Source organism: Dreissena polymorpha, chromosome 11 (assembly GCF_020536995.1).
Source record: "Dreissena polymorpha isolate Duluth1 chromosome 11, UMN_Dpol_1.0, whole genome shotgun sequence".
In the NCBI taxonomy this organism is placed as follows: domain Eukaryota; kingdom Metazoa; phylum Mollusca; class Bivalvia; order Myida; family Dreissenidae; genus Dreissena; species Dreissena polymorpha.
Window position 1 is genome coordinate 19,687,908 of NC_068365.1, and position 10,866 is coordinate 19,698,773.

The 10,866-nt window shown below is 35.8% G+C and overlaps 1 protein-coding gene across 1 annotated transcript; it reads left to right on the top strand.

Moving 5' to 3' along the window:
* The first annotated feature begins 1,593 nt into the window (after positions 1-1,593).
* LOC127851646 (leucine-rich repeat-containing protein 15-like) lies at positions 1,594-4,165 on the top strand. The gene is made up of 2 exons (XM_052385467.1): positions 1,594-1,667; positions 2,482-4,165. Exons 1-2 carry the CDS (start codon positions 1,647-1,649, stop codon positions 3,127-3,129), a joined length of 669 nt encoding a protein of 222 aa, XP_052241427.1. The 5' UTR covers positions 1,594-1,646; the 3' UTR covers positions 3,130-4,165.
* The last annotated feature ends 6,701 nt before the right edge of the window (positions 4,166-10,866 follow it).

Below are 10,866 nucleotides of genomic sequence, written 5' to 3' on the forward strand. Positions count from 1 at the left end.
TTTTCCATAAACTTTCGGTCCTTCGCGCCACCTGAGTTGGTATGGAAAGCCGAGTGGGATCCCCGCTTAATCACAATATGTAGTAACTCTCGAACGTTTGTTCGAACGTTTATAATTATATCATGAACAAAAAGCTAAAATATATATCACCAATGTTAGGAGTCGGTATTAGCTTTTTGTTTTCTTTTTTTTCGGGATTCATCATTTTCCTTTTGAAATGAATAGACCTATTGGCTACCAATTCGTCAGTCTATTTTTCTCAGAAAAAATATTTCGAAAACAAAGTACACCGAACCTTATGACACCAACATATGGTCTGTTTTGAAAATGTAGCGCCACATGAGATGGATTGACAAACATAAACCACAAACACGAATAAAACCACAACAGTAATTCGTCTGACGTAGATGTAGTTGTTTTTATTACATTTAGTTGCGAATAGAGGCCCATTCAATAAGCCCATGCAATGTAGCAGGCCAGAACACATGCAACCCTACCCCACCACCATATCGCGATTTCCACATAACAAACTTTAAATATGAATTTTGTATAGAATATGCACTTGACATATGAACGTACGTTACAATTAACATTTCTTTAAGAATTACGCATTAAAGCATTTACATAAAATCATGATAAAAAGTTTTGTCCAAAATATAGTGTCTCCCATTCATATCTTACTTACACAAAAATAATTTGCATAATGACTATATATATATTAGTGATTTTGTTTTAGTATAAAGCATACAATCTCGGTACAAGATCAATATGAAATAAAAATCACTGAACAATTTAAAAGTCATCTTACAATAAAACGTGCATATTGTTTTTTTTAATGTTTCAATATAAATAAAACAACCGAAGCAAGTGCACGGCGATACAAATATGATTCGGATATATACGAGAAGCAAATTATTGTGATGTATAATAAATTATGTGTTATTTGTATATAACCGTTGTGTATATTTTGTGTTGACATAAAATAAACGAACAGATATATAGAACCTACAAGACAAAAATATATAATTATATACACCTTCTCCGCATATTTGCGTTTTGTCCGATAACCCCCCTTTTTGCCTCTGCTCGTATTATTAATCGGCATCTTTGTTATATTTAATTACTTAGCACAACTCATTCCTTTAAATGTATTGGTTCTTGATTTATTTCAACACAACTTTTTTTTCATTTTCATTGTGCCACGTGACTTGCTATTACTGTTTATGTACATATCTGTATGTTCACATGGGCCTATGGCCTACTGATTCTGAAATAAAATCTTCTTCTACTTCTCTTTTATGAATCGCGATATAAGAAAACGGGGTTAAACGCATGTGCATATAGTGTCGCCAGTTAACGCACATGCATTAAACCCCCTTTTCACAGAGCAAGACAAATATTCAATTTTGCTTAATGTATGGTGTTGGTTTGGTAGGGGATTTCTGTCTGAATTTTTATTGTGGTAAGATTATGCGACGTTTGCAAACCTTGTGTAAAAAAGGCGTTGATTGATGATAATAATTTGAAAGTTAACGTCAAGCCGAACATCACGATAACATGTATGGGTAATGTTGAGTAAGATGGATTTAATATAAAAATGTGCAAGCGGTTTGAAGTAAACAGTTCGTCATTCCCTTAGGTAGAGGATGTTTCATATCGCGACTTTGGTAAGACACATTCACATTGATTTTTAATGTTAAATGAACACAATCTGTTTGTTCCATCGGTGTTAAACAGTGCATGTGCTATTTCCAAATCGGCGATTGAAATACGTTCACAGGTGTAGTGTCTTTGCTCTTTTGTTATTTAAGGTCGTTAAAGATATTTTGTATTTGTTTGTTACCGGCCAGCTGAAATTCCGAAAACGCTCCACATCGATTTAGTAGAAATCAGTAATCATAACTTCGCCTTAAAATGCATGCTTTGTCGAATGATCTGTTGATCGTTTTTGTTGTATAATTTGCAGATCGTGCTTGTTAAATGTTTTATAGATCGTTTTTTATTAATGCTTTGTAGATCGTGTTTGTTGAATGTTTTGTAGATCGTGTTTGTTAAATTTTTAGATCGATTTTGTTGGGTGTTTTGTAGATCGTGTTTGTTGAATGTTTTGTAGATCGTGTTTGTTGAATGTTTTGTAGATCGTGTTTGTTGAACGGTTTTGTAGTTCTTGTTTGTTGAATGTTTCGTAGATCGTGTTTGTTGAATATTTTGTAGATCATGTTTGTTGAACGTTTTTTAGATCGTGTTTGTTCAATTTTTTATCGATTTTGTTGAATGTTTCATAGATCGTGTTTGTTGAATGTTTTGTAGATCGTGTTTGTTGAATGTTTTGTAGATCGTGTTTGTTGAACGTTTTGTAGATCGTGTTTGTTAAATTTTTTGATCGATTTTGTTTAATCTTTGTAGATCGTGTTTGTTGAATATTTTGTAGATCGTGTTTGTTTAATGTTTTGTAGATCATGTTTGTTGAATGTTTTTTAGGTCCTACTAACGTTGACGGTGATCTGCGGAATCGATGGAAGGGTATGGTTCTCAAGAGACGGAATCTGCGTGGCGTCAGCGCCGTGCACCTGTGATAACGCAGAGATCCTGTGTAGTGGCCTCCAGCTACGTTCCATTCCGACCTTCATCCCGAGGGACGTCTCAAATGATTCCCTGGCTGGCTGGCCTATGTCTGCAGCCTTTTTCCAGATGTACTCCAACAATATTGAGGTCATCGATGACCGCGCCTTCTGCAACCTGACGTTTGCGTTGTCTTCCAAAGTGTTCATGATGCTGGCATCCAACGCCATCTCATCATTGGCAGACAACGCCTTCGACTGTATTCAGAATAACGTCCACTACCTTGATCTTAAAAATAATCGACTGACTGCACTCCCAGTAGCGATGCTGAAGCTAACGAATTTGAAGGAACTGTTTCTTCAGAACAATGCATTAGTGCGGTTAAACCCGTTGGTAATGAAGCAACTTGGGCCGACATTGACCAATTTGCAACTGGACTTGGGCCGTTTTTCAACATGGCCATCTGAATTTAGCCATTTGCGTGTGTTGTACTTTCTCGAAGCCAACAATATAACATTCCCTAACATCCCAGAAGATGGGTTTTTCTGGGTTTTCTTCGTCACTTAACCGCCTCCAGTTCCACAACTCACGGCTGAAATCCCTGCCTCGAAGTTTCTGTCGAATTTCTCTCCTGCAAGACGCACGGTTGGAGGTTTTGGAACCAATTGATCTCAAGAACATCTTACCGTGTGTGAGGAAAGTTCAGATTACCGTCAATGAGTCAAACGGTCTCCTGACGTATTTCATAGAGACTCGGAACTCGACAAAATCTAACTGACCTTGTATCACAACGTACGGGGTTAGCAAGAAGACGCATAAATCATTATGAGAGCGCGCATTTACTTCACACATATGAAAAATATTCAGACCCGCGCGTTCTTCGAACCAACATGTTTATGTTAATACATACGGACTATTACGCTAGTCAATTGTTCCAAGAGTTTGTATCACTCGAGTGGCTTGTGTGATAACGTATCACACGAGAGGCGGAGCCTCGAGTGTGATGCGAAATAGCACAAGCCTCGAGAGTGATACAAACACTTGGAACAATTGACTAGCGTAATATTCCTTTTATTATATACAACAACTAACGAAAACAGTTAACAAATGTATTTTTTAATTTAACAAAACTGACAAAATAATGACTAATTTTAACGGTACGCCATTGTTTATTTAAGACGCGTATGAATACAGTTTATGTAAATTAACGTGTAAACATTCGAACCTGGAAAACACAGGTTTCCGACACGCTTACTTTAATGCCATCGTTATTCCAATTTTTTATAACAATTAAGTTGACAACTTTAATCCGATGTTTATAACAAAAACGTTTAAACGATATGCACTTTCACTTCTATCTGCCATGTCTTTATCGAAACTTAGTTTAAACAACACTATGTTATTGTATTCCTATCGAAATATATATTTATGCATGATAAACACACACTCCAAAATACGTTTTAACACATAGTTTACTGTTAAAAAACACCACGTCCGACATGTCCTTACATAATTTAGATAAAACTATTGTGTTTTGTCACAGAAATGACGTCACACGATGTACTACCTACTATATTTCGTAATAAAAAATATTTCTATTTTCGGTGCGTGTAATGTGACGTCATTAAATGGGTCGAAGTAGTCCGGCTAGTATGGTAATATGGAATTGGAAACAGCGAGTATCGTAATACGGGATTTTTTATTTCAACGATTGGTACAACCTGTATTTTGTTAAAAGCATTAAACAGGTATATCATAAAAGGTTTTACCGTACACAAGCATTTAACTTGTGTTCATAAACTTTATCTTGATGAATGTGATCGTTCTAAAAACATATTCTTAGTAAAACAACCACAAATAGTGCATACAATATTAAAATATAAGTGCATGTGTTTTAGAAAGAATTTAATAAAGGCACATATATGTCAGAAATTTATACTAAGTAAACTGAGTAACGAATGATACTAATTTATTTTTCCAAAGTTTTCGTTTGTTTTTATATCACATTTTTATGAGATGGTACACAATTTATTTTAAGGAAAAATCGCCAGTTTGATGCCGGAAAACATATCAATTTACCCTCGTTGAGGTATAACTTTTAAAATTATTTTAATACGACAACGGGTCCGTTTTTCTTACTAAAAGACACAATTTTCAAAACACTGACGTTTTGCTTGAATTAAGATTGCGGTAACATTTACACAACCAATACTGATGTCACTGTGTGTGGTGTTCCGGTGAGCTCTATCGGGAGAGCACTCGCCCTGTTAGCGAGGTATCCCGGGTTCGAGTCCCGGACTGGCCGCACACTTATCACCACCCGGCGACACTGAAATGCTACGTTTTTAACATTGCAGACAAAGTTTATAAAAGAGACCATAGTTAGGCAGTTTTCATACCTCGTTGGTTTTGTGCTGTACGTAATCTAAGTATGTCCCGTATTATAAATATGAGTTGTATTAAATGTTACAAGTCAAACGCCGATGACTATATACTAGTACTTATTACATCATTATGTAAAATCTCACTACAAGTGTTTGTTATTTTTATTTTAATTGTTATGCGTGTATTATTGGCCAAGAATGTTTCCAGTAAATCCATTGTCTTATTAAAACAAAAACATGTCAACATTTTAGAGTGTGCAGTTTTATACGAACAGTTTAATTAACCCGTGCATACTTTTGAGTTAATTTGAGTGATTCAAGATTTAAAATTTTAAAAGATTATGTACATAATTCCAAAAAGTCCAAAGGCCCGCGTTAACAAACATGCACGTGTCATTTAATTACAACATTAATAATATACGTACCTTATACGAGTATACACAATTATCACAAGAAGTATATTATGAGGACAAGTGGTTACTGAACATTATATATAATAAATACATAAATATACTTACATATTAACCATACTTATATTACAGAGAAATAGTCCAACTTATCAAAATAGTGTTGCATTAATGAATAAATGCATTTATTCCTCACACAAAACCTTACGTTGAGCAAACAAGGCGTATTGCAAACAATACAGTAGACGATGAGTGGTATGACTCCTATTAATCATTGTGGTTACCGTATGATATAAATTTATACGAACAACAATAGCTGAAATTTTTGTTCAATGTTTTGTATTCTAATCACGGAATATTACGTTTCATATATTTTTGAATGATGATACCCAAAAGTATATTCTATAACTGTCAAAACTTTTTCATAATGATCTATTTTTACCGCACGTATTTCGCGGCGCATTCATTTTAATGATTCGTTATGACTCTTGTGGTTTTGTACTTTTGATCTCTGCATAACAGGCGTGTAAACAAAAATCACGATGCTAAATCGAGATATAAAATCCCGCTTGAACCACAACACCATATCTGAATAAGTACAAAAAATATTACAATTAACAGCAATAATTTAATATTTAAATTGAAAATAAGTGCTTCGTTACGATGAATTGTGGTTTATTATTTCATCTTTACACCATGACTAACTGTCGAGCATGTCAAAAGAACGTCACAATAACATTTGTGTATGAGATCATTTGATCGTTCATGTTTGTTTAAGTCTGTTCGTTAACTTTTAACTTGTTGTATTAAGTCGCCGTGTCACGTCGTTCTGTACGTCTATGGAACGCTTTGTTATATAACGTCGCTTTGTAACATGGTTATATTACATTTTGGTAATTTTGTTGTATGCCATCGCTTTGACACATGCAGCGTGGTTATGTTCCGTCGCGGTGTTACATGGTTTTGTTCCTTCGCGGTGTTACATGGTTTTATTCCGTCGCGGTGTTACATGGTTTTGTGACGTCGCGGTGTTACATGGTTTTGTGACGTCGCGGTGTAACATGGTTTTGTGACGTCGCGGTGTTAACAGGTTTCGTGACGTCGCGGTGTTACATGGTTTTGTGACGTCGCGGTCTTACATGGTTTTGTGAAGTCGCGGTTTTACATGGTTTTGTGACGTCGCGGTGTTACATGGTTTTTTTTAACTAGTTTGCGTATCGGCGCTGTCACTTGGATGTAAAACGAAACAATGTGTTTGGTCTGTTACGTCCCGGTGTCGATTAATTTGGTAAAGTTGCTTTTTCAAATTTGTATGTCGCTTGGTTGTGTATTGGTGCGATATCGCTTGGTTGAGTATTTGCCGAATGTCGTTTGGTTGTATAATGGTGCGATGTCGCGAGGTTGTGTAATGGTGCGATGTCGCTTGATTCTGTAATGGTGCGATGACGCTTGATTCTGTATTGGTGCGATGTCGTTTGATTATGTTTCAGCGCGGTGTTGATTGGTTGTGGATCGATGAGGTGTCGCTCGGTTAAGTATCGATACATTGTTGCTTGGTTGTATGTCGGTGCTTTATCGCTTGATTGTGTATCACTAAGGTGTTGCTTGGTTGTATATTAGCGAGTTGTACCTTATTTGTTTCCATATTTTGTACAATACCTAAGGTATGCACAATATGAAGCATTCGCCTATACATCTACTGCGGGCACCTCAATTAAGCCTCATTTATTTAAATGTTACGTGCAAAAGAAGTCTTAACATTTACATGCACGTTATGCTTTGCAGAACATTTTTGGTTTACGTAATGTTCAAGACAGTGATATCGAAGTTCATCAAATGTACACAAATCTTTCTAAAATAAAGTATTGCTATAAGACTTGTAAATGTTACAGTTTAAGATCAACTCTTGCAATTTGGTAGGAAAAAAAATGGGTACGAAAACAAATGGGTACGAAAAAAATGTGGGTACGAAAAAAAACTTGGGTAAAAATAAAAATTTGGGTACGAAATAAAATTGGTCACGAAAAAAAAATTCGGTACGAAAAAATAATGGGTACGAACAATTTTGGGTACGAAACAAAAATTTGGGGTACGGGGAAGTAGTACCCGTGGGGTATGGCGTACCCTTTGGGTCGAAAGTCAACAAGACCTAATAGGTAAAAGGAGAAATGTACTTCGACGTACAATATGTACGTCGAGGTACATTTTTTGTACTTCGACGTACAAATTTGTTCTTCGAGGTACAGTTTTTACCGACCATTGAGCGTTGGCCAATCAGAAGACGCCTTACATTTGTTGCTTTTAGAGATATTTGACATTGAACATTATAAGTATTATTATTTATACCAAATTATTCGACTATCGACTGCTAACCCAGAGAAATTGCGCGTATTTATTGAATATTATTATTTTTATTATTTATACCAAATTATGCGAAAATCGACCGCTAACTCATAGACATTGTGCATATTTATTGACCTGGAGTGGCGGAATAAAACTCTGACTTATGCAAATAATGATTTTTCACCAAAAACGACCAAACCAGCGAGGTTATTATACATTTTTAATCCCGTAATCGTTTGGTAACTGTTTGGTTACCGTTGGGAATTTCCTACACAGTAATGCGCTGGACCGTGATACTCCGCCCCGCATGGTCAATAAATACTAACAATATGCTTGATAATTTTAATTTAAAAAAAGGTAACATTGAATCTTCTTCAAATTGGAATATAATCTATTTAAATGCCTTAAATACTTGAATCTTCTTTGTTTTTTTGTGTTTTTTTTTCAATTTTGATATTTGTCTTCATTTTGTCCTCAATTAAAAAAGAGATTTTAAACATTTATAATGAATAAATCTGACGGAGAAGCGGAAAAGAGACGAGTGATTAGCTGTTCAGAAAATTTGTACGTCGAAGTACAATTATGTACGTCGAAGTACAAATTGTACTTCGGGGTAAAAATATATACTTCGAAGTGTATTTCATATTTGTACTTCGAAGTACAATTCTTGTACTTCGAAGCACAATATGTACTTCGAAGCACAAATTTGTGTTAACCTAGAAGGCTACTTAGAATTTCGACCTAAATGGTATGCCATAGTTGGGAACTTGACCCATTCAGCGAAACTTGGAGGCGGGTAACATTCTCGATCAAATCTAAAAAATAACTACATTTGGGGTTTTCCTAGCGTCACAGCGTTTGAAGTGCCACCTGGCAGTTTCATGCCTGGTTCCTGTCCCGAACATCTCGATAAATTTGAAAGAGGACGGGAACCAAGCTGCCTTTACCTTTATCAATGATAATCAGCGAGGTATGCCGATTGAGAAAATTTAGCTAACTCAATCGGACTCGCGCGTTCTTTTGCATAGGTCGCCATTGTTAAGAATTTTTTAATGGTATGATAGCTTAGACGAGCTGCTTCGCTGAAGCATCATCGTCAAAAATTCGTCCATTAATGTCAAAGTGTTGTTAGGGCTCAGAACAAAAGCAAGGACCACATTTACGTACATTTGTTACATAACATGTGTAACCTGGTGAGAGCGACACAGAATATCATCGCTTTTAAGAACATGAATAAAACTAGTTTCAAACATGAACTAGATTTACTGTGCAATGAGGAAAGGTACTGAATATACTTTATAAATTTCAATAACAGACTCACAAACATGTATATTCTATCTTTACCTTTCAGCTAGCAAACTTGATCCTACAAAAATTATAATAAGCATTTAAGCAACATTTGAATTGATACATGGACACATATTCACAGTTTTAAATATGGATGAGCACATAAAGCAGAGCCTTAACTAAACGATCAGCTGACTAGAACGTATCCTTGGGCGTAAAGTATAAAATATGCACATCTCAGAGTATAAAACAAAATTAAATGTATTTAGCGACTGGGTCTATTGTTTCCGTTTATTTAATATTTTTTCAATAACTTGATGTTTTTCCAGGATAATCAAAGACGCACTCAAACACTGTCGCTAGAATTTTCAGTACCGGTCAGCACTTGTTTGTTTACCCATATTATGATCAAGATATTACTGAACAGTTATAGTATTCTCATAGTTTCGGAATCTGTAACTTGACCATTTGAGTCGTGTTCTGAGAAAACTGGATATAATGCATGTGCGTAAAGTGTCGTATTAGCCTGTGCAGTTCGCACAAGCTTATCAGGGACGACACTTTCCGATTTTATGACATTTTTTCGTTTTAATGAAGTCTCTTCTTAGCGAAAATCCAATTTAGGCGGAAAGTGTCGCACGTGCATTATACCAAGTTTTCTCAGAACGCAACTCATTTCCTAACTGAGGAAAGGCCTTACCTATTTAGATTTGAGCTGCGACCTATGAAAAGGGGATTTAAAGCATATGCACAAAGTGTAACAAAGCAGAATACAATTCAATCAGTAGACGGTAACCAATACCCATTCTATTCAAACAAGATTGTTGGGGGTCTACAGTAAATCAAAAAGAGAAACGGTAGGCCGTTCGCAGTTGGTCACAATAAACAAGCATTCAACTGTATTGCAAGCAATACAGGAGTCCCCAACAAGTTGAATTACAAAAAATACCAATTAAAAATCAGCATTACCTTCATATTGCAACAGACTAACAGACGAGCAGAGGAATGGATTGACAGATAGACGATTAGATAACCAATAGCTTAATGTGCATACCAAGCTTCATAATATTGAGCCTTGTTCTTGAAAAGATGGGCTAAATGCATAAGCATAAAGTGTCGTCTCAGATTAGCCTGTGCAGTCCGCACAGGATAATCAGGGATGACAATTTCCGCTTTTAAGGAATTTATCGTTTAAAGGAAGCCCCTTCTAACCAAAATCAAGTTAAGGCGGAAAGTGTCATCATAGATTAGCCTGTGTGGACTGCACAGGCTTATCTGGGACGACACTACGCACATGCATTTAGCACCGTTTTCCCAAAACGAGGCGGATTTTTATGCATTAATCACAACATTTCAGTTGTGATGAAGCACAGAGAAGTTGACACTGGTAAGAGACTAAAACACACGTAACTTTTTTCCAAAACAGAAGGCGATTTTATCTGCTTGTGTTTACCATGTAATAACACACTTGGTGCTTATATTACAACATTTAAAGTATTTTTAAATATGCTTTTAATACTTTTAATAAGTATTCAACTTAAAAACAACATATTTCCTAAAATTCAGTGGTGGAATAAAAAGTAGTCCGTGCACGCGACATGTTTATTCAACAATGTGGAATAAAGGTTAGTCTAGTCCATGGGGTGTTATACAGTAAATGTCGCGGTGAAGATGGGATAAATAGAATACTAGGATCAGCGTTGACAATGGGGGCATGCGTATACGGGAGCTTACCGGGTTTAAGTGAGGTTAGTTGGAACTTACTTTGAAGATGGTGTCGTTTTTGTGTTTTTCAATAAGGAGTACCTGATATGTTCACCCGGTAAGCCAATTTATATTTATTTAAAATGAATACACCCTTTCGGCTCTACGGTGTTTGTGCT

Bases quoted from the DNA above. Each gene is read 5' to 3' on its own strand.
- LOC127851646 (XM_052385467.1), top strand. From the start codon at position 1,647: ATGTTTCATATCGCGACTTTG. The intron at 1,668-2,481 runs GTAAGACACATT...AATGTTTTTTAG, and splicing joins TGTTTCATATCGCGACTTTG to GTCCTACTAACGTTGACGGT.